Raw genomic sequence first — 24,484 nt, forward strand, 5'->3', positions numbered from 1 at the left:
CATAAAAGAGGAGCTCTAAAGGGGAAAGCCCTGCCTCCAGCTGTTTGCTTCGAAATTCTAGGAGCAATAAGGAATCTTATTGACCGTAGCATACGTGTAGGTATGTACGGCAGGAACAAGTTAGAGAGATAAGTACAAGCAAGTCCATACAATGCTTTGTAGGTTAACAGTCAAACCTTAAGATCAGCCCTAGCCTTAATAGAAAGACAGTAGAGAGGCTCGCACAGGAATAATACTGTAAGATCAAAGTTTGGGGTTCTAGTCACGATTCTAGCAGCTGCATTTTACACAAGCGGAAGTTTTAGTGCCTTTTTTTAGTGCCTTATCCAGGTAGCCGGAGAAAAAAAAGCATGGATTAGTTTTTCTGCATCATTTCTGGACAAAGTTTCAGATTTTTGCAATATTTACAAAGATGGAAAAAAGCTGGTCTTGAAATATTTTTTTCATATGTTCCTCAAAAGAGAGATCAGGGTCCAGACTCAGAGTAACAACGAGATCCTTCACAGATACTGATTCAAAGGTAAACTCAATGTATTCGGCTGTGATGATGCCTAGTCAACTGAAGCCGTTCCTAATTAAGAGCGTCAGAAGTGGGTAGGATGACGAGTGATTGGGTGCCACCTCCTCTGACTGTTAGCAAGCAGCATTGTAAAATAGGCCTCCATGCCTATTATACTGCGCGTCCTTGGGAGTCGATCCACATAAGCCTACTGCGTGGGATTCGTGTTCAGCCTCACAATGCTGATTGACCGACGAACCATGGGAAAACATTATGAAGGAATTTCCAGTTTTGTGACCCCATCCTGATCTTACATCATGCCATTTTATGTCATCCAGCCAGGCACGGCCAGGCAAATGGTTTAATCCTAAAGCTCAGTGCTGCCTGCTCCAGCTGTTGCACACTACCCAGTGCCCTGGGTTGTATTCATTAAGGCACACTATAGCAAAATGTTCTGCAACGGAAAAAAATAAAATGAACGTTTCTTATCGGTCATGTTCAGGTACTCCCTCCCTAATTCAGTTAGTTTTCTTCCATTTGGAGCATAATACAACCCCAATACACAGCTCCTAGTTACAACGAACAATGGCATCGACATTAGAAGTGGCACTGAGAATAATAGCTCAGTTATTTTCACCAAATCCCATAAACTCATTTTCAATGCCAAATCACTGGTGTGGTGGAATCTAACTCCAAACTCCCCCGTGGCAGTGGTCCTAGAAATAGCCCTGGCAGTAAAGTCAACTCCATCATCCTATCTCTTTACCCCGGGGCGAGCTGCCTGGCACAGTCCTGAACAGAGTAATAATAACGCTGTGTAGTGCTACACCTTCATGCACAGCCTACTGTTCTGTCTTCATCCTGTACTATAGTCTGGGGTGGAAAAGCCTGGGCTTTAAAAACCTAGCTTTTAGGCTACTTCTCTATCACCCTTAGCGCTAAGTTTGAGTTACATAGGCCTACTGTGTTCTATAATCCGCATAGCAACCCATTTCCCTTTACCTCAGAGGGCTAGGAGGAGTTTTGGGTGGCTGAATTAGTGGCCAGGTCATTACAACAGGTACTAACACACTTTCAGAACCATTGCACAACTCCTGTCAGATGGGACCCCCGGCTTCCCATTATGTGTCCGCAACTCTGCATAAGTGATGCCAGCCTATCACACGTGGCGGAACCAACAATATTTTGCATGTCTGCCACCTTGTTCAGTTCGATACAGTAGCATAATGCTTTGCTGAAAATGTGACGCCAGTCTGGTCTGTGTGAGAGCTTTAATACTGAGCCCCCTGGAAAACAATTACCCAGAACTCATTAGGCATTGTATTAATTCTGAGGAGTTTAGAGGGCTGGATCGTGAGAAATAGGTCTACCATTCAGCAAGCTGCCCATGATGTCAAACAGTAGCCTAACGTTCACACTGCTCAACGTCCACATCTGGTTGGCTGTTGAATTTAAAGCCCTTGGGGAGTGGATTCAAACAGTTCAGTGTGTAGCCAAACTGTATCTCTGTACTCTACTTGGCACTGAGAACAGCAGGCCTTTTGATGTTGGTATTTTAAGTGCAACGATGACCATTCAGAGCGTTTTCCTCCGTTCCGTTCCAGTCAGTGCCCGCAGAATAATGAGTAGCCTAAATATTTACATTTACATTTAAGTCAACAGAAACACAAAGTCCTTTCCATTAATGTTGTGTTCTGTATTTGAGTGACTGTTGGGTTTAGCCTAGTTTCAGAACTTTGAAAGGTAGCATAAACCATGGTATTACTTTCCTTTTGGTTGTGCTAACCAATTTGGGCGTTTACTTAAACAAATTAATCTCCTTGACATGCCCTTATCTAGGAAATGTGGTTGCCAGATGTTCATTGATCAAATGTGTAATGATTTGCCTAGCTAACCAGGTCTTTATCTCAGAAGTCAAAATACAAAAATGGATTTCTTTGTCGTGTTTTGTAGTTTGCTATCCTTTAGGCTCTGTGTTTTCTTGCATCTCCCCTCAAGGTGGGATTGTTTTACACACACACACACACACACACACACACACACACACACACACACACACGCTCAGCCTGGTGAGTAATGGAATGTGTTCCTTGGCTGTTTGTTGTGTACACATGCTAGGTCACAAGACTGAGCCGAGGACATACTGCTCTCTCTCTCTCTTTCCCATTTAGCCTACACATCACCTCAATGAAACCCAGTATGTACAACAATATACCTCTCCTCTTGACTCACATTCATGTTTTGATTATTTTATTGAACCTTTATTTATCAAGGTTAGTCTCATTTGAGATCAAATCTATGTTTCAAAAGAGTCCTGGTTCAGACAAGACAGTAGTTGTAGGGGGAACAAATGTTTCAGACAAATATCAGACATAACAACTTACAGACCTAGACACCATAAACAGAATGTGGTCGTAGACGACACATACATTACAGCAACAGACGCAATGCTCACGGCTTTTAATAAAGTTAGTCCGGTACAATTTAGCTCAGAATAGCATGAGTCACGTCACAGCCAGCGATGCTTTTGGTAGGACATGTGGATTTTAACGTCAGATTCCTTCGAGATCAGAAGCACAATTACAGAGGAAGACATTTCGAAAGCCCAAAGGCTAAAGAAGTAGCTGTGGCAGCATGAAAGCAGTTTTGGTTCATTAACCCATAATCTATGGCAGTGTTGTTATATTTTAGTAGACCTATCTAGTAGATCATTTCATATGGAATCGAGGCAATAGTCTAGGTAGCCTATAGGTAGACAGGTCTCCTTGCAGCGGTCTGCGGTTCGCGCTAGGCCTAATGCTACTCTCTGCAGCCGTTATCCGACTCTGACTGAGGCTGACTTGACTTGATGGCTGACGAGGTTTTAGAACCACTTCATATCGTCTCCTGTTTACCGATCCCCTTTCTTGGCAGACCGCTGTTCTATGTGTGACTGGTATGGGGAAATGTCATTCTGATCTCCTCAAATGTAATAGGCAACATCATTGCAAATACAATTAGCTGTGTCAGGGACTCTGTACTTTTCCAATGCCTATGCCATTTGTTAGGTTTTAAGAGAGGTGGGGAACTTGAAATGGAGCGATGGAATTCTAGCTGCCTAAAGACATCTGTATTTTCCCACTCACTTTTTGAGTCCTAATGAATCGGGGTATTTTTAGACTTTGAGCAAGAGGGGTGAGCAACAAGATTGAGTGTTGAAGCCTGTAAACAAGCAAACCTGTTTGTCTCTCATAAGGTGAGAGTTCAGAACTAACAGTGCTAAATGTTTATTACAGAGGGTGTCAAGTCAGCACTTTTCATTTTTATTGATTAACAGCAAATTGACAATGGTTTGTCAATTAATCCTATTTGTTCCATGTTCTACCCTACAATCTGTTTTTACCATGTTGTAAAACCTCACCTTTTGTACTTCTCACCTTTTGGTACAGAATGTAGCTCAAATATATTAGGCCTACCATATTCTCTTTCAGCAGAATTTTCACATTGCAGAGAAGGAGCTCTTCTTTACTAGGAATTTACAAAAAAGGCTTGATCCCGATGTTTCTCCCCATCTGCCACAACGAACAGAAGAGCCATACTCTAGGCATCACAGTTTGACCTTCAAAATAGCCTGAAAACCTCATGCTGTGGCTGAGTTGCAGGTGTCAGAATTAACAGTCTTCCTCTGTGAAGCTATCTACAGTTGAAGTCGGAAGTTTACATACACTTAGGTTGGAGTCATTAAAACTCGTTTTTCAACCACTCCACAAATGTCTTGTTAACAAACTATAGTTTTAGTAAGTTGGTTAGGACATCTACTTTGTGCATGACACAAGTAATTTTTCCAGCAATTGTTTACAGACAGATTATTTCACTTAATATTCTCTGTATCACAATTCCAGTTTGTCAGAAGTTTACATACACTAAGTTTACTGTACCTTTAAACAGCTTGGAAAATTCCAGAAAATGATGTCATGGCTTTAGAAGCTTCTGATAAGCTTATTGACATCATTTGAGTCAATTGGAGGTGTACCTGTGGATGTATTTCAAGGCCTACCATCAAACTCAGTGCCTCTTTGCTTGACATCATGGGAAAATCAAAAGAAATCAGCCAAGACCACAGAAAAAAAATTGTAGACCTCAACAAGTCTGGTCCATCCTTGGGAGCAAAATCCAAACAATAGCAAAGGACCTTGTGAAGATGCTGGAGGAAACAGGTACAAAAGTATCTATGTCCACAGTAAAACGAGTCCTACAGTGGGACAAAAAAGTATTTAGTCAGCCACCAATTGTGCAAGTTCTCCCACTTAAAAAGATGAGAGGCCTGTAATTTATCATAGGTACACTTCAACTATGACAGACAAAATGAGAAAACAAAATCCAGAAAATCACATTGTAGGATTTTTTATTTGCAAATGATGGTGGAAAATAAGTATTTGGTCACCTACAAACAAGCATGATGTCTGGCTCTCACAGACCTGTAACTTATTCTTTAAGAGGCTCCTCTGTCCTCCACTCATTACCTGTATTAATGGCACCTGTTTGAACTTGTTATCAGTATAAAAGACACCTGTCCACAACCTCAAACAGTCACACTCCAAACTCCACTATAGCCAAGACCAAAGAGCTGTCAAAGGACACCAGAAACAAAATTGTAGACCTGCACCAGGCTGGGAAGATGGAATCTGCAATGGGTAAGCAGCTTGGTTTGAAGAAATCAACTGTGGGAGCAATTATTAGGAAATGGAAGACATACAAGACCACTGATTATCTCCCTCGATCTGGGGCTCCACGCAAGATCTCACCCCGTGGGGTCAAAATGATCACAAGAACGGTGAGCAGAAATCCCAGAACCACACAGGGGGACCTAGTGAATGACCTGCAGAGAGCTGGGACCAAAGTAACGAAGCCTACCATCAGGAACACACTACGCCGCCAGGGACTCAAATCCTGCAGTGCCAGATGTGTCCCCCTGCTTAATCCAGTACATGTCCAGGCCCGTCTGAAGTTTGCTAGAGCGCATTTGGATAATCCAGAAGACGATTGGGAGAATGTCATATGGTCAGATGAAACCAAAATATAACTTTTTGGTAAAAACTCAACTCGTCATGTTTGGAGGACAAAGAATGCTGAGTTGCATCCAAATAACACCATACCTACTGTGATGCATGGGAGTGGAAACATCATGCTTTTGGGCTGTTTTTCTGCAAAGGGACAAGGACGACTGATCCGTGTAAAGGAACGAATGAATGGGGCCATGTATCGTGAGATTTTGAAACGTGGCTGGGTCTTTTAGCATGACAATGATCCCAAACACACCGCCCGGGCAACGAAGGAGTGGATTCGTAAGACGCATTTCAATGTCCTGGCGTAGCCTAGCCTGTCTCCAGATCTCAACCCCATAGAAAATCTTTGGAGGGAGTTGAAAGTCCGTGTTGCCCAGCAACAGCCCCAAAATATCACTGCTCTAGAGGAGATCTGCATGGAGGAATGGGCCAAAATACCAGCAACAGTGTGTGAAAACCTTGTGAAGACTTACAGAAAAGTTTTGACCTCATTTATTGCCAACAAAGGGTATATAACAAAGTATTGAGAAACTTTTGTTATTGACCAAATACTTATTTTCCACCATAATTTGCAAATAAATTCATTAAAGATCCTACAATGTGATTTTCTGGATTTTTCTCATTTTGTCTGTCATAGTTGAAGTGTACCTATGATGAAAATTACAGGCCTCTCTCATCTTTTTAAGTGGGAGAACTTGCACAATTGGTGGCTGACTAAATACTTTTTTGCCCCACTTTATATCGACATAACCTGAAAGGCCGCTTAGCAACGAAGAAGCCACTGCTCCAAAACCATCATAAAAAATCCAGACTACGGTTTTCAACTGCACATGGGGACAAATATCGTACTTTTTGGATAAATGTCCTCTGGTCTGGTGAAACAAAAATAGAACTGTTAGGTCATAATGACCATCGTTGTGTTTGAAGGGAAAAGGGGATGCTTGCAAGCTAAATAACACCATCCCAACCGTGAAGCACAGGGGTGGCAGCATCATGTTGTGGGGGGTGCTTTGCTGCAGTGGGGACTGAAAAAGTGTGTGTGAACAAGGAGGCCTACTAACCTGACTCAGTTACACCAGCTCTGTCAAGAGGAATGGACCAAAATTCACCCAATTTATTGTGGGAAGCTTGTGGAAGACTATGCAAAACGTTTTACCCAAGTTAAACAGTTTAAAGGCAATGCTACCAAATACTAATTGAGTGTATGTAAACTTCTGACCCACAGGGTTGGCAGGGTAGCCTAGTGTTTAGAGTGTTGGACTAGTAACTGAAAGGTTGCAAGTTTGAATCCCAGAGCTGACAAGGTACAAATCTGTCATTCTGCCCCTGAACAGGCAGTTAACCAGCTGTTCCAAGGCCGTCATTGAAAATAGGAATTTGTTCTTAACTGACTTGCCTAGTAAAATAAAGGTAAAATTAAATATAATGAACAAAAAAAAGCTGAAAGAAATCATTATCTCTACTATTATTCTGACATTTCACATTCTTAAAATAAAGTGGTGATCCTAATTTACCTAAAACATGGAATTTTTACTAGGATTAAATGTCAGGAATTGTGCAAAAACCGTTTAAATGTATTTGGCTAAGGTGTATGTAAACTTCCGACTTCAACTGTATGACGAGATGTATTATTACAGCCATGGTCAATAGCCTAACAGATTATGAGCTTGTAGGACAGTAGTAGTAGCCTACTCTCCCCAACACGATATACTTGTACTCCTCTGAAATGTAGTTCTGCGTTGAATGAATGGGTCTCACGCTGAGTAGCCCTTCAGAAAAGCCTTATTCGACCGTGAATGTGTTGTATCTCTGCTTGATGTATGGACAACGGGAATTAATGTTCCACGGGTGTCCTCGGAAGCACCATTCGAGTAATAAGCATAAGCGTAATTCGTAGAAATGTGAATGGACCACTCTGATGGTGTTTGACGTCGGAGAGGTTTGTGGCAGCGGCTGACGTCTGTAGTACTAAACCGAAAAGAGGCGTGTCTTCGGGGTTGTAAAAACGATGGAGATGCAGTGGTCATTGACTTCTCAAACAGTCCGGTGATTGATATACTGCACGAGTGAAATTGTTCTGATTTGCGTATACTCAAGGTCTTCGATTTCTGAAATATATAGGGGAGAAAAAAATACCTTGCTCAGTCTGTTTTCATTGCGAAACTATTTCATTCATGTATTGTTTATGTGTTTTTTCATGATATCAGGAGTGTCAGTCTGGTATATATCGCTTGTAAATCGAGTGTAGATTAGATGAATGGCTCGGTTTTTCATGACAACCGCAAAAAGGAAACGAACAAGCTCGAGCAAAAATACTGACATATATTCGTAACGTAGGCTACACTTTCATACAAAGATCCTGCGACATAGAATATCAGGAGAACGAGCGCAACTCCTGGTGAATCAAGAGCGCACCGGCTCTATCTGCCTGATACCGGCAGAGCATCAGAACACACCGGTAGCCGACTGTATCAGACAGTCATCATGCCCAGCATGAGACAGTCATACACGGTGACCGTACCCGAAGAACCCCCGGCCTCGGTTTTCCCGTTCTTGAAGCAAGAGATGCGGCGGAAAAGCTCGAGCGTGTCTGGCTCGGTGCTGGTGTCAACCTTTGTAGGACTTCTCATTAATCAAGCCAAGGTAAAACATTAAAAAAAAACAAGAAAGGATATATTAGCACCAAGATAAACTATCGAATGTTTGTCTGCGAATTAGTTACAGTAATATATATGTGTTGTTAATCAATAAGGATCTAGGATTGATGTTGCGTTTCCTGGATGAAAATCACTAGGGGTTCTTCTACACGGCATTGACAGCGATATAGCATTGCAGTCACTCTAGCAGTAGCCTAAACCCCGCTAAACCTCTGTGGAGGATCAGTATTCTGGCAGGTTATTAGACTAGTTATACAATCTCAAATTAATCTCACTCCATAGCAGGCCTTTGATACATTATATTACATAGCATAGGCCTGTATCAGAATATATTTAGAATGGGGTTTTGTATTCTTTTTTTATTATACAACATCTGTAATATCGTATGGGACAATATGTCCCACCCTCTCGCTATTTTTATCCATAATTACATGTCCATAGAGAGAAACAAATCAAGGTACAATTGTTGATCAAGGGGTCTATTTTCAGACTGATGTTGAAATCATCTGACATGGGCTAATGGTGTTTATGGCTCTAGCAGTGACTGGAAAACCCGTTGGTCAACAGTCACCCACTGTAGTCTAATGATTGACTATTTTATTACAACCTTCAACGTTGCCACTTCATTGATCATCTTCAATAATCGGGGTTCCTCCTAGAGAGAGTGCATTGAACGTTTCAGGGAAACAAACGCAATAGAAGGAGCAGAGCGGAATGACTGAAAGCGCCTGGCTACTCTATGGCTCCCAGGTTTCGCTCTCATGAGGCGAAAGCCTGTGGCAGACGCTAGTATCTGGCGATCACAATGAAGAGTTTTTTTTTTTTTTTTTCTTCTCGCTTGTCCCTCAAATGTTTTATCTATGGCTCATATTAGGTCTTATCAGGCTTTTCTATAACCTGTTTTGGGAACGTGTTGCTATTGTTTCAGTGCATTATCTTGGTCTTGAATAGTCTTGAGAGACAAGTGGATGTAAATATCAATTGATTAAGCTGGCCCATGACTTGTCCATCCATGACTGGTCCATGACTGGTCAGTCACTCCATGTGAAGACAGTTGGTGGGTCGCTGTTGTTGTTGTCCCCCAGCAGGGGCCAGGCACAGGGAGGTAAGAACATGCTGTTCTCCATCTCCAGCAGCCGTCAACACAACTCCGCTGCCAGCTAATGATTATAGCGCATTCCATGGAGCAAGGTGGAACCGTGTCAGGCAGGCCAGACCTACTCAACCCATTCAGGGCTCAACTTGTACCTGTTTCATCACGAGATAGTTCAGCTCAGTATCGATGTCAGTGACGGCCAAGGGCCACGGAACCCAAAACAGCAAAACAACAGATAACATTTAAATCAAATGTCTCGGATTGATAGTGTGGTGGCAGTAATTGTGTTATGTGTAAATGCATTCCGAGTGCAAGGCAATTCATTAATCGGTCTCTGTGTTACGTGAAAACAAGGCCCACTTTTGTATCTGTAGATGGAATGACTGTAGACGAGAGATTGGACTACTGTAGCTACAGTTTGAACCAAACACGGCCTACTACCGAATGGCCCCCATCATGGATTGGAGTAATGGATGTGCCTGGGCATGTTTTAACGCTCCACATAACCTGGTCCTAGAAGTGTTCTGGCATGACAATAGGAGTTGGCAAGACAGCATGGGACCTGCACGGCTAGCATTCAGACAGAGACTACAATATTGGTCCTTTTGTACAGATATTCTTCATTTGTTGCTGTCACACAACGCAGGCTGGGAGCAGCACAGGGTCAGTATACAGGGATATTGAAGCCGGTAACGCTGCCTGTTCTGCAAATTTCACTGCAGGCAGCTCGGGGGGTTTGAACCGGCAACCTTTTCCGATCACAAGGTGATTAGTGCACTTCTATGATGATTAACAGCAGTGGGCTTCTTGCATGTGCCGGGGCTTGTCACACCACTGTGAAGACTAAGAGTTCTATAACTAAGTTTATCATCAAAGGTTAATGAATAAGACATTTTCATAATGGGGGACACGGATTCATCTGTTGCTAGTCCAAAGAAGAACACTGGTCGGTCAGTCAGTTCATCAGTATGTCACACTAAAGCTCTTGCCAGATGTTGTGAGTGTGACCAAGTGCGTTTGTCATATTGTCCTCTAGCTTGTTCATGTAAAAATAGCGTTCCCTGGGAGAGAGGCTGTCAGGATGACTTCTGCAGTGACAGTCACACCGCTCTGACAGCAACCAGCCAATGGGAACGCGTCAGCCAGTTCTGAAGGAAAGGTGCTATTTTGGGCTCTGATGATATTACTCAGCAAAGTACGGCACATGGTGACGTCATGGGGCTCATTCCGGAAAACTCTTCTGGAGGTGAAAAGCTGTGTGAGTTTGTTATGAGCATTATCCAGTATGATCCTTGCCTTGCAGCGCCCTAATAATCTGCCCTTCCTCGTGAAGTGTAGCCTACACTCGCACACTACTTGCCACAAATGTAAAAGCATTGGATTTGTGTGGGCTACAAAATAAATCATACCAGTCAATTCCTTTCAAATGAAGGGAAGTGAACAAGTGAGCACGAGGGTGAAAATTAGATATATTGTCTCGGACAGTAGGAACCAACCCACTACAAGGAACTGACTGTATACCGATAACTGACAACAGGAAATGTTTTGTTCATGTGGTCGCGGACTAATAAATCACTTTATTTTACGTTGGAATTGACAAAGAAGGATTTAGATAATCCTGAGTTAATTAAACTGTTGGATGGGTTTTTCTATCCTGTTGGGAAAGGGGGACAGATGGCGTTGGGTTATTTATGTAATAGTAAAACGCTACAGCCCGTCCCAAGTTTGTGTTCTCATAACTGGAACACACTGTCTGGTTGAACTCCCAGACACCAGGAGCACATGGGTGTGTGTCTGTTTTTCACTGTGTGTCCTGTGGTGATTGGTCACTCCTGCGGTCATGGGGAGAGACTAGGGAGGGAGGCTATATGAGCCAGCCCGGAACAGAACATGCAGGTGAGGGTTGTTGGAGAGCTTCAGTCAGGGTCACTTCAGTGTTATATTGAAGTCCACTGGAAGCTGGATTGGGTTCCCTCTCCTGTTCCCCAGCAGCGCTGTGCTCTACATCAACCCATAAAAGCATAATTGTGTCAGGTTTTTGGCCTGTCTAGACTCTGCGTGAACTGTACTCTACCTATCCCAGTCTCTCTTCCTCCTGGTCTAAATGTGGGGCCTGTATCATTGTGATGGGGCCTTGTGTTCACTTATGTTCAAAGTACGAGGCATAAATAATTGATTGTAGCATTTCTACAGAGGCCTTAAGGCACAACACATTTCATTCCATATTAAAGAGATATGTACTTCATGTAAAGTTTTGTCCACAGTCATATTGATGCTTTGGTAATTATTTCCATTACTACTCAATTATAAAACGACTGAACTTTATATAATTAAACTGCAGTGACGTCAGTCATGTTATTTTCTACAAAGCCCTTATTCTACATTCCTAGACAGTTATCCACTTTTAAAGCCTTTTTAAAGATGTTTCAGTTGTGTCGGGAACGCTGCACATCTGAGGTGGTGCGTACGGCGTGATTCCCCCTGTATTGAAACAGGAACAGGCTAATGTTCGACAAAGAATATGTCCATCTTTACATCTTACAGCGTTTCTAGTCGCCTAACCTACAGTAGAACCGCCCCTGTTTTCCGAGCATGGCCCCCCCCCCCCCCATGTTTATCGCACACGTCCTTCCACCGTAGGGCCATTTCGAGATCACATTCTCTCACGTGCTTTTGTCGTAAATGGTTTTCCTTGTGGTGTTCTTCTCCTCCCCAGAACTCCAAGAGCACCCAGGGCCTGGTGGGCCTACGGAACTTGGGAAATACCGTAAGTAGTGGCCTGGGTGCACACAGACATATTTCTACTATATTTAGGCCTCTATTCATGTGCGTTGTGTAATAAATGTGGAATACTGTCAGTGTACCGAAAACGTAGTGTATTCCACATGTCCTATCCTCTGCCATCGGCTTAAGGGCTGTGTTTTGATATCACAAACACTTTCTCTTAGCTAGTCTATTTCCATTAGCTGAGATGATTTGCCATGCCATCTCATGGCTCTACAAACAGGAGGGGAGGGGACAGGGGAGGGGGGCATTTGCCAGGCAACAGGGAGAAGGATGGGTCCCGAAATAAACTGTCTACTTGCACAGTAACCTTATCAGAGTGTTTCTGCTGCACTCTGTACCGGCTGGGGGACTTGACTGTCTCTCACTCTCTCTATCCCTTCTACCTTTCATTCACTCAGCCCGCTGTTCCTTGTTTTCCCCATGCAAGCATGTGTAACGTTAATTGTTCATATAACTAGGCAAGTCAGTTAAGAACAAATTCTTATTTACAATGACGGCCTAGGAACAGTGGGTTAACTGCCCCTGAACAAGACAGATTGTCAGCTCGGGGATTCGATCTATCAACCTTGCGGTTACTGTCCCAACGCTCTAACCACTAGGCTACCTGCCACTCCATGCATGCATGTATGTAACAAACAAATATCTAAAAATAACTTCAGCAGACACGATTTCACCTCTGCACATTTGTCTTCAACATTGAAACCGTAAATGTCAAATTATTGTGTATGCAGGAAATTAAAAATATATATATTTCTCAACAATCTCGATATTGAAGCTGTAACTTCCTGCACCACAAACAGCATGGTAGTGTGTGTGTTAAACCTCTTCTAAAGACTGTGTGTGTGTGTGTGTGTGTGTGTCTCTACAGTGCTTCATGAACTCCATCCTGCAGTGTCTCAGCAACACGCACAACCTCCGGGACTACTGTCTGCACAACTCCCACCGACGCGACCTTAACAAAAACAGCCGCACCAACACTGGGGCCCTCATGGAGGGTGAGACAGCTAGCCTAAGTCCCCTGCAGTCAATGAATGCTGAACATAGTATTTACCAGCCAGTCCCCCATTTTACAATGTCTACCCCTATTCCGAGGGAATCTGATCTATCTTCCTGGTTGTGCTTCTAGAATTTGCCAAGCTCCTCCAGACCATGTGGACGTCCTCGAGCAGCGAGGCAGTCGGCCCCTCAGAATTCAAAACTCAGATCCAGAGATACGCCCCCCGATTTGTGGGATACAAGTATGTGTTGTTCCTCAACTAGCTATTCACCAAGGCTACCTGTGAAATGGCACCCTATTCCCCATGTAGTGCACTACTTTTGACCAGAGCCCTATGGCACCCTATTCCCTATATAGTGCACTACTTTTGACAACATCAGAGCCCTATGGGCCTTAGTGTAACATGTGTGCACTTTATACAGATGTAGGATCTTAATTTGAGCCAGTTTGCTACAGCAGGAAAACAATTCTGCCGCAACAGGTAATGTGAATTATTGTGTGGATTATAATTAACAGACATTTTTGTAGAGGTTGATACATTTTTCGTAAGGGCAAATCAAGTCAGAAATTTCAAAGTGGAAATGACAAACTTCAGAAGCGTTTTTAAAACTTCAAATGCACTGCAAGTTTGCCATTTCCTAAGATCCTACATCTGTAGGGAATAGGTTGCCATTTCAGAGGCACTCCGAATCCAATACCTTTTGTATCAGTAATGGTATATTGTAGATGATTTTCCAATGCGTAAAAAAACGGTGTTGTCTGTCTGTGTCCTTCCCTCCAGCCAACAGGATGCCCAGGAGTTCCTGCGCTTCCTGCTGGACGGGCTGCACAACGAGGTAAACCGGGTCACGGTGCGGCCGCGGGGCAGCTCGGAGGACTTTGACCACCTGCCGTGAGTGTCTCCTGCTCTTTCTCTCTCCGTGAACGACCGTGGGACTACGGTCAAGAGAATGTTAACTGGGAGAGTAGGACAAAGCCAGGGCTAGAGCATGTCCCATATTATTAGTACGCATCAGTGGGTGTGGAGGCGTGACGCCTCGTGGGTTTACACGAGGGGAGGGCGTGGGAGCAGTGAGCATGAATACTGACACACCCTCTCCTGTCCGGTCGTCCCTCCCACAGTGACCGAGAGAAAGGGGATAGAATGTGGAGCAAGTACCTGGAGAGAGAGGACAGCAAAGTAGTGGGTAAGGGCATCAACACCCACAGGGGTTGAGTAACGCTTCTGTGCTGTTAATAAATTGTGTTTCCTGGTCATGTGTAGTCTATTGATTGATGTCGTGCATGTGTGAGCAGGTTGGCATTTATTGTCATGAATCTTTCCCTGGGGGCAGCTCTGCAGAGTGGTCACTAGCTGGCACTGCCACAAAGTCAAATGTTATGTTCCGTTTTTTGAACCTTAATGTTAACCACATCACTAACCTTGATGCCTAACCTTAAATGAAGACCAAAAAGCAACTTTTTGTTATCATACATTTTTATGATATAACTAGGCAATTTTGACTTTGCAGCTGGCCCATCTAGCGGAAATTGCTCAGTTTTGCCTCCAGGGCAAAATTCATGGCAAGCAACATCAATCTGCCGTGCATGCATGTGTGTCTGTCTGTGTGTGTGTGTGTGTGTGTGTGTGTGTGTGTGTGTGTGTGTGTGTGTGTGTGTGTGTGTGTGTGTGTGTGTGTGAGGGGGTAGTAATGGTCCCTTTCTGCCCTGCCCTCCACAGACCTGTTTGTGGGTCAGCTGAAGAGCTCGTTGACATGCAGCACATGTGGATACTGCTCCACTGTCTTTGACCCCTTCTGGGATCTCTCGCTACCCATCGCCAAGGTCAGTGTCGACAATGCACACCAGCTTCTTCCCCACAGTATTGCACATTCACCGTTCACCAGACCCACATACAGTCCCGGCGTTTTGATGTCGCCTAAATGTGCCGTGTGTCTATGTGTCAAGAAGGGCTACGGAGAAGTGAGTCTGATGGACTGCGTGAGTCTCTTCACCAAAGAGGATGTGCTCGACGGAGATGAAAAACCAACGTGCTACAGGTGTAAAGCCAGAAGAAGATGCACAAAGAAGTTCACTGTACAGAAATTCCCCAAGATCTTAGTGCTTCGTATCCTTTCTCAAGCCGCTCATATTTGTGGGCTCCGTTTGTCTGATAGTACTCTATCCCATTAGATGTCATAGAGGAGAGAGGAGTTGGCTGACGCCTGGTCCCAGACCTGTGCTTATGCCAACACATCATGCATGAGACAATTGTAGTCCGAGGAGTTGGTTATGGTTCAACTAAAACACACAGACCTGGGACCAGCCTAGAAGTGCTCTCTGTTACTGTAGAGGCTTGCCTATGTGTTAATGTATGTATGTCAACCTTTATGTGAAACCCACCCAAGGTTCCATATGAAGCCCCCGTCTCTGTGTATTTACAGACACTTCCTCCCTACACTGATTTTTCCTTAACCCACCTACGTGTCCAGATCTGAAACGCTTCTCTGAAGCGCGGAGAACCAGCAAACTGTCCACATTTGTCAACTTCCCCATGGAGAAACTGGACCTCAGGGAGTTTGCCTCGGAAAACAGCAGTGAGTACCATCGTCTGTCGGGTAGAATCGTCCGTCGAGATACCACAGTGGCGTTCTACTAATTCCTCTCTTTCCCCTGTCCCTTTCCCCCCCCCACAGTAAATGCAGTTTATAACCTGTACGCAGTGTCCAATCACTCAGGCACGACCATGGGCGGCCACTACACAGCGTACTGTCGCAACCCCACCTCGGGAGAATGGTACACATTCAATGACTCCAGGTATGTCTTTCCCTCTCCCTTTATGACACTACACTACCCACAAGGCTCTGCTAGCAAACCATACTGCTCAGAACTGAGCTCATTTGCGTTGAATCGACTGGAAATCTTAGAACACTGGAAATTCTCCTGTTTAGAACATTCGAGCACTCTTCCACCTCACTGCATACATCTGAAATGGCACCCTGTTCCCTTTATAGTGCACTACTTTTATCACTAATCTGGTCAACAGTAGTGCACCACTTTATACAGTAGGAAATAGGATGATGTTTAGAATGGACCACCACAGTGTAGGACCTCTGTGTAACAAATGATCTGCTGGGCCTCATGTTGAGTGCTAGAGCAGAGACTGTCAGGGAGAGGACATGAAGAGCCTGTGTCCATCTGTCTGTCGGTCTGTCCTGCTTGCTGGCTACATACCATTCACCCAGAGCTACTTGCTTTCTTAATAACAGTACCTCCCCTAAATTCTGTCTAGTGTGCAGTAGCCTACCTCCTCCCTCTCTCCGCCTCCCCCTCTCTTCTCCTCGCTCTCTCACCTCTCTCCCACTCATTGCCACGTGAGAGCCTATCTGCTTCTCTCTCTCTCTCCCAGCAGCTACCTGTGTCTTCTTTCCCTGCTCCTCCGCTCTCATTCATTATGCAGTTCTCTCTCTCCTGTTTTTTCTCTCCTTTTCCTCCTTTAACCTTCTCTATGCTTAATGCACAGTATGATAGTACCCACGCAAGGTTACTCTAAAAACTCTCTGCCCGTAAAACGAGTACCTTTTGTTAGAAAACAACCGTCTGAATACACCATCCATTTTCATGGTTTTGTGACATAATAGTGGAAGGGAGCCTCAATATGGCTGTTCCCAGTTCAACATAATTGCATTTTTTCAATGATATTGTCAATTCGTTGCACTGTTAGGACTGTCAACAACATTACAGCTCATTCACATGCATCCCCTCTTCCTCTCTCCCCTCACAGAGTATCGCCAATGTCCTCCAGCCAAGTGCGCAGCAGTGACGCCTACGTGCTGTTCTACGAGCTGGCCTCCTCCTCGCGGATGTGAGGGCCTCCCGGAGGAGGAGGTGGAGGGCACTGCGGGCGGGAGGAGGAGGAAGTGGAGGGCACTGCGGGCGGGAGGAGGAGGAGGTGGAAGGCACTGCGGGCGGCAGGCGGGAGGAGGCGGAGGGCACTGCGGGCGGGAGGAGTAGGAGGGCAAAGCCAGGCCCTTTAGGACTACACATCCACAAGAGGCTACTTCTCCCCCCTCCCCAACTCCATCCACAACAGAGAGAGGCTACTTCTCCCCCCTCACCAACTCCATCCACAACAGAGAGAGGCTACTTCTCCCCCTCCCTAACTCCATCCACAACAGAGAGAGGCTACTTCTCCCCCTCCTCAACTCCATCCACAACAGAGAGAGGCTACTTCTCCCCCTCCCCAACTCCATCCACAACAGAGAGAGGCTACTTCTCCCCCTCCTCAACTCCATCCACAACAGAGAGGCTACTTCTCCCCCTCCTCAACTCCATCCACAACCCTTCTCCCCCTCCCCAACTCCATCCACAACAGAGAGAGGCTACTTCTCCCCCTCCCCAACTCCATCCACAACAGAGAGAGCTACTACTCCCCCTCCCCAACTCCATCCAAAACAGAGAGGCTACTACTCCCCCTCCCCAACTCCATCCACAACAGAGAGAGGCTACTTCTCCCCCTCCCCAACTCCATCCACAACAGAGAGAGGCTACTACTCCCCCCTCCCCAACTCCATCCACAACAGAGAGAGGCTACTACTCCCCCCTCCCCAACTCCATCCACAACAGAGAGAGGCTACTTCTACTGCTGGACGTCCACCCTCAGACTATGGAAACACTACAGGAATCTGTCATCTTTGCAGTTGCCGTTCAACCCAGCCCTCCTCACTCTCTTTTCTCTGCCACATCGCTCTCTCTCTGCTCTTGGAGAGCAGGGTGGTCGGAGGAGTCGGCCTGTGCTTGTGTGGTGCGTGTGTGTGTGTGTGTGTGTGTGTGTGTGTGTGTGTGTGTGTCTCAGAGAGTATGTGTGTTAGGTTAAGACAGGGGAGCATCACCAGGCAATAAAAACCAATCGTCTCCGAAGTCCCTCTCAATGCACTGCAACAAACCAAACTCTCGTCCCGACCGCACCTTCTTCTCTTCTTGTTCGAGATCGCCTCAATATTAAAAGACATTGTTTAAATTTTTGTTTTTTGATTTTCTTGTTGATTTTTGTATTGGTATTACCACCATCATCACGGTGGAAGATTAACTGAACTGTGTTACTGCGGCAGCGCCCCCTGCTGACAGGTTGGAGTAGAACAATATGGAGCCGTCAGAAAGTCTTCTTACCACACCGCTCACACAAACCTGAGTGCCCCCCCCCCTGCCGACACACTGCAATGTCTCATCCCAGTTTCTCTGTTCAGCTGTGTACAGTACTACTCTGTCCTCTCACTGCTGCTCTCTCTCTGTCTCTCTCTCTCTCCTTGTCCTGCATCTTCCTCTCTGAAGGTGGGGGGCAGGTTGTCCTCTTGAGAGTGCTACGTGTTCAGAGGATGCCCTGTACCTTGTGTTATTTTCTTCAGTGTGGCTGCGACTGATGTTTTAAAGCGCTGTGAATGAAAGGACGATCCCGTAGGAAATCACACTATTGATCCCAATCTTGTCCGTATGGATTTGTTCATCCTCAATTGTCATGCCACTGAACAACACGGGAAGAATGTTTTCACACAAAAAAAAACATATCTGTATATTTTTATATTCTGATGCAATATAGAGAATGTACTATTACAGTGGTGCTGAAAAGACCTGTTAGTGTTTTCAGTTCATTTAACAGGTGAATGAGAAAGGCTCTTAATTATGCTTACAGGTGACTTACATGTGATACGAGTCATACTTTTTAACAGTGGCAGTCAAAACACGTGAATTTATTATATATATATATATATATATAAATTAATAAAAAACTAAAAAAAACTGTGGCTTTTAGTTTCGTATTTTGTGTTGTTTATGTTCAGTCAGTTATGGGTTTTATATTTTTCCATTACAGACATGAGTCTAACAATGTGCTGCCAAGGCACATAACCCTTACATAGCCTGGATGCTTGTGTACGTATTTAAGAAATATTGACGTTATTAAACAACTTGCTTTTTATTTGGATGGCTAGTTGAGCAAACAGATCTTCACATATATATTTGATTATCACCATCTACATCATATAGGCACCCCTTGTTGCGGCTTTAAATGGTCGAAGACCGTGGTTGCAATGGTTTATGGGTTAGAGCATAGTGTCAACAACACCAGGTCTATGGGTTAAATTCCCGCTTGGTTAACATACTGAATGTGTATCACTTTCAATCTTGACCGTGCTGTAATCTCATTCACCAAACACTTCCTCCCATTGCTCGTAATCAAAGATACCGCTTAACTTCCCCGTTCAGCTGCTATACACAATTATCCCGGGGACGAGGTTACCAGTTCTGTTGCTCTGGATAAAAGGGTCTGCTAATCGTGTTAGTAACAAACCACCAAGCTCATCCAATGCTGTATGTCCACTTGATTGGCATGTATTCTAAAAGGATTTCCCTGTATTGAGACTCCCCCCCCAGCCATTCAACACTTTGTTTATGGGAATCCCAGACTTGCCTCCTGGACTGAGGTGTTGTTCCCTTAGCTGAGACCTATTTCTGTAGCCTATGGATGTCACTGTCCTGCCGAGGGCTGATGCCGTGTAAGTACAACACCCAGGAATAATACTGCTCACTTTGCCCCCTGGTTACAATGGATGACATCACTCAACAGAGAATAACTGGGAGGTAAGAATGACTCATTCATAAAGACATAATGGGAAATACATTTTCACCTCTTGTTTGCTTTGAGTCTACAGTATATCAGTAAACACACTGAGTACCCTCCCCCCCCGCCCAGAACAGCCTCAATTCATCATTCGACATAAATAAGAGATCATAGCTTTCACCTGGAAAGAACAGGTGCTCATAATGTTTTGTACACTCAGTGTATTTTGGCTTGAATCAACACACGTATGACACGCCTGGTTGGTTGCATATTAACTAGAATGACTTCTGAAGAACTCTGAAGAGTAATTTGGAACTGTTATGAATGCCTTGGGCATGACTAGTCTACAATACCACTTATCATAGGGAGGGTTTGTTATACTAATCAATGGGTACTTTTGAAGCAAATGGGAGGTACCTTCTTCACAATGTAGCAGGCTAGGGAAGAGAAGAGATGTGTTATCGCCAGAACGTAAGTCACAGGAGCATGGAGTTGGCTGTCGCAATCTACTGCACTTCTCAATCGTAACATAAAGAGTGGCACCTTCAAATGGCAGCTCACAGTTCAACCACTCTTGGTAAGTCTTTTGACTGTTTTTCTGTTCTTGTATCATTAATAGTGCCACACTTGCATGAGCTATAATTATAAACTGGGTGTTTCAAGCCCTGTATGCTGATTGGATTTCTGGCCAAAACCAGAAATACAAAACATAGAATACAAAACATAGAATGCCCATCCCAACTCACGCCCTGACCAAACTAAAACAGAGAAATCAAAAAGGAACTTAAGGTCAGGACCTGACAATATACCACACCTCCTCGGGCCTTATTTCTTAATAAGATCATGTGTTGTTACTCAATGAAATGAAAGCATGAATAGATATAAAATACGTTTGAGGTGTGTTTAACTCTAACTCCATATTAGGTCAAGACCCATGTATTTCAAAGCGGATCCTGCTTTTACTTGGAGAGAGACTGAGTGGAAAGAGCTCAGTGGGGAACACCATCTTGGGCAAGAGGGAATTTGACACAGAGATAATGACAACTCACAGCTCTAAGAGGAAGGGCACTGTTGCAGGAAGACAGGTGACTGTGGTGGACACTCCTGGATGGTACGTGGGGAGCAGCACCCCTGGCAGAGTGGCACAGGAGCTGGGACGAGCCCTGTCCCTCTGTTCCCTGGGGCCCCATGCCATCCTCCTAGTGGTCTCTGCCATAGGGGACTTCAGTCAGGGAGAATGGAGGGCCATGGAGGAGCACCTGAGGCAGATCCAGGCCCCTATCTGGCAGCGAGCTATAGTGCTCCTCACCCACGGAACTGAGATACCAAGAAGAACCTCCGCTGAGGAACACATCCGAGGGAAGGGCAAGAGTCTCCTGTGGCTTGTGGAGAGGTGTGGGAACAAGTTCCATGTTCTGGACAGCCACGCCAGGGACAAAGAGGTTCAGGTCCAATTGCTGTTGGAGAAGATTGATAAGATGGATGAGATAAATAGGCGTCCAAGGGAAATACAGGAGAGGTTGTACACCCAGGTGAGAGAGAGCTTGAGGATGGGAGGATGGAAACAGCAGGGAGAGGACATGGAAATGCTTGTCATGCAGGACATGAGGACAAGGCAGAACCAGCGGGTCACAGCAGTGGTACCCATAGGTAAGTGCTCTGCTCTCACAAGGCTCAATGATGAGCTGGGGTGTAAACTTGCATGTTTGTGGCAAAGGTTAAAGAATACCATTGCAAATAGAGAACATTGGGCTACTTAGTAGCATTGTATAACTGCACAGGCTGTATTCAGATGTTTTTGTTTATTTTTCTGACAGAGACATCTAAATGTAGGCCAGCTGCGTTTGGCCTTGTGCTGCTGGGAAGAAGATGTTCTGGGAAGAGTTCAGCAGGAAATACCATTCTTGGCAGAAGAGAGTTTGGTAGTGGCAAAAGAACAGTCCATTGTGTGGTGGGACAGGGAGAGGTGGGAGGGAGGACAGTCATGGTGGTGGACACTCCTGGTTGGAGTCTCTACGGTCTGTCCAACCCGAAGCAGGTCAGACTGGAGATGAGAGGCAGTGCATCCCTGTGCCCCTATGGGGTAGTTTGTACATTCCTCTTGGCCATACCAGTTGACTCCTTCACAGAGAAAGATAGGTGTGCTGTGGAGACATACCTGAGTGTTTTGGGTGAGGGGGTATGGAGAAGCACCATGGTGCTTTTCACCTATGGTGATGAGTTAAGAGGCAGAACCATTGAGGAGCACATTGAGGAGACTGGAGAGCCCCTCCGTGGGCTGCTGGGGAAGTGTTCTCACAGGTACCATGTCTTAGATAACAATATTAAGGGCGATCTAACCCAGGTTGTCGAGCTGTTGCAGATGGTAGAGCAGTTGTAGACACTGGATCATTCACCTCTGCGGATAACACCCTGTTATATAAAATGTTTGAAATTATACATTGATGTAATTTGCGCCAAATTATTTAAAGTAAGTTCTTGTATGGCCTTATCTAAAACAAAATGTTTATGTTCCTCTGTATCCAGTCAAATCATTTAAAGGTCAACTGCAGCCAAAAATGGGGTTTATTATATATTTCCACACCATGAGGTTGGAATAATACTGTGAAATAGTGAAAATTAGGATAATGTCCTTTCAGTGTAAGAGTTGTTTGATAAAACCACCTGAAACTTCTGTTTGTTTTGGTGGGATTTAGTTTTGGTCTTTCCATGGTGACATCACCATGCTGTAATTTGACATTCCTTGATTAGACTATATTTGAATGAAAACAGATTATATTAATTAAATCATGATTGGCTTGATTAAGTTACCAATGTCAGATGGAGCCAGCTCAGGAATACTTACTTTTCCCCTTTTGATAAGAAATGATCCTACTGTATTAAGTCTGTATTAAGTTTTTATTAATGTAATAAATACATTGGAAATGAAAAGTAAGTCAACCAACAACACAAGCTTTACATTAATAAATATGTGTCGAGTAAATTGCCACAGTAGATTCTCTCTTGTAAACGAGGAAATACCTACTATCAATTTCAACGGAATTGTCTGCTGTTCCCACATGCTTCAAGAGGGCCACCATTGTTCCTGTTCCCCAAAAAGCTAAGGTAACTGAGCTAAACGACTACCACCCCGTAGCACTCACTTCCGTCATCTTGAAATGCTTTGAGAGACTAGTCAAGGACCACATCACCTCCACCCTACCTGACACCCTAGATCCACTTCAATTTGCTTACCGCCCAAATAGGTCCACAGACGACGCAATCGCAACCACACTGCACACTGCCCTAGCCCATCTGGACAAGAGGAATACCTATCGACTACAGCTCAGCATTTAACACCATAGTACCCTCCAAACTCGTCATCCCTGGGGCTCGACCCCGCCCTGTTCAACTGGGTACTGGACTTCCTGACGGTCCATCCCCAGGTAGTGAGGGTAGGTAACAACATCTCCACCCCACTGATCCTCAACACTGGGGCCCCACAAGGGTGTGTTCTGAGCCCTCTCCTGTACTCCCTGTTCACCCACGACTGCGTGGCCATGCACGCATCCAACTTAATCATCAAGTTTGCAGACGACACTACAGTGGTAGGCTTGATTACCAACAACGATGAGACGGCCTACAGGGAGGAGGTGAGGGCCCTCGGAGTGTGGTGTCAGGACAATAACCACACTCAACGTCAACAAAACAAAGGAGATGATTGTGGACTTCAGGAAACAGCAGAGGGAGTACCCCCCCCCCTATCCACATCGACGGGGCAGTAGTGGAGAGGGTATTAAGGTAAGTTCCTCGGCGTACACATCACGGACAAACTGAATTGGTCCACCCACAACGACAGCGTGGTGAAAAGGGCACAGCAGCGCCATTTCAACCTCAGGAGGCTGAAGAAATTTGGCTTGTCACCAAAAGCACTCACAAACTTCTACAGATGTACAATCGAGAGCATCCTGTCGGGCTGTATCACCGCCTGGTACGGCAACTGCTCCTCATAGAAACTGATGAAAATTGTTGTAAAAAATGTATCACTAGCCACTTTAAACAATGCCACTTAATATAATGTTTACATACCCTACATTACTCATCTCATATGTATATACTGTACTCGATACCATCTACTGCATCTTGCCTATTCCGTTCTGTACCATCACTCATTCATATATCTTTATGTACATATTCTTTATCCCTTTACACTTGTGTGCATAAGGTAGTAGTTGTGGAATTGTTAGGTTAGATTACTCGTTGGTTATTACTGCATTGTCGGAACTAGAAGCACAAGCATTTCGCTACACTTGCATTAACATCTGCTAACCACGTGTATGTGACAAATAAAATTTGATTTGATTTGATTCCTGATCATTGCTGGTTGAAAATACAATCTACACAGGATTTTCTAATTAGCAGGTTTGCATGGGCGGGAGTTTCGGGTTTCCATAGTGACATCCCCATGTGTTAAATTGGTTAATAGCGTACCGCAGTATGAGACATAATACTAACTAATAAGTAAAATTCTAGTACTACCCAGTACTGAAGGAAGTCCCGCTTTCGCGAGAATCCCATGTGGCTTCGGCCTTAGGGACAAGTGACCCTAGTGGTGAATGTACCCTAACATTTGAACTCCTGTTTACATTTATAATAATCCAGCCAATCTCAATTGATTGGATGTAATCGTCTCATTCAATTTCATAAATTCAATTGTCAAACATACCTTTTCAGGTTCTTCCAAGTAAATGAGACATTTTAAACTTTTCCATATTAATCTAGTTGAAGCAACACTTTCAGGTTAATTAAAGTTTACATAATGACTAAGT

The 24,484-nt window shown here is 44.5% G+C and overlaps 2 protein-coding genes across 8 annotated transcripts in view; both read left to right on the forward strand.

Annotated features, from left to right (window-relative positions):
- LOC135552656 (ubiquitin carboxyl-terminal hydrolase 2-like) overlaps nt 1-17,376 on the forward strand; it is a 37,279-nt gene extending 19,903 nt beyond the window's left edge. For 4 of the 7 annotated variants that reach the window (XM_064984396.1, XM_064984398.1, XM_064984395.1 and 1 more), the window contains 10 exons: nt 12,014-12,064; nt 12,953-13,079; nt 13,211-13,322; nt 13,863-13,973; nt 14,204-14,268; nt 14,802-14,905; nt 15,029-15,188; nt 15,553-15,657; nt 15,757-15,877; nt 16,845-17,376. In XM_064984396.1, the coding sequence (XP_064840468.1) occupies nt 12,014-12,064; nt 12,953-13,079; nt 13,211-13,322; nt 13,863-13,973; nt 14,204-14,268; nt 14,802-14,905; nt 15,029-15,188; nt 15,553-15,657; nt 15,757-15,877; nt 16,845-16,929 (1,041 nt within the window). In that variant the 3' untranslated portion in view covers nt 16,930-17,376. Of the gene's footprint in view, nt 1-7,550; nt 8,188-12,013; nt 12,065-12,952; nt 13,080-13,210; nt 13,323-13,862; nt 13,974-14,203; nt 14,269-14,801; nt 14,906-15,028; nt 15,189-15,552; nt 15,658-15,756; nt 15,878-16,844 lie in introns of those variants that run through there. The other 3 variants (XM_064984401.1, XM_064984402.1, XM_064984400.1) reach the window with 3 other exon arrangements.
- A 2,613-nt stretch (nt 17,377-19,989) lies between these two features.
- LOC135552657 (GTPase IMAP family member 8-like) lies at nt 19,990-22,659 on the forward strand. Its single transcript, XM_064984403.1, has 3 exons — nt 19,990-20,253; nt 20,601-21,326; nt 21,494-22,659. The coding sequence occupies exons 1-3, from the start codon at nt 20,226-20,228 to the stop codon at nt 22,054-22,056; spliced, it is 1,317 nt and encodes a 438-aa protein (XP_064840475.1). The 5' UTR covers nt 19,990-20,225; the 3' UTR covers nt 22,057-22,659.
- The last annotated feature ends 1,825 nt before the right edge of the window (nt 22,660-24,484 follow it).

Source organism: Oncorhynchus masou, chromosome 13 (genome assembly GCF_036934945.1).
Source record: "Oncorhynchus masou masou isolate Uvic2021 chromosome 13, UVic_Omas_1.1, whole genome shotgun sequence".
Classification (NCBI taxonomy): domain Eukaryota; kingdom Metazoa; phylum Chordata; class Actinopteri; order Salmoniformes; family Salmonidae; genus Oncorhynchus; species Oncorhynchus masou.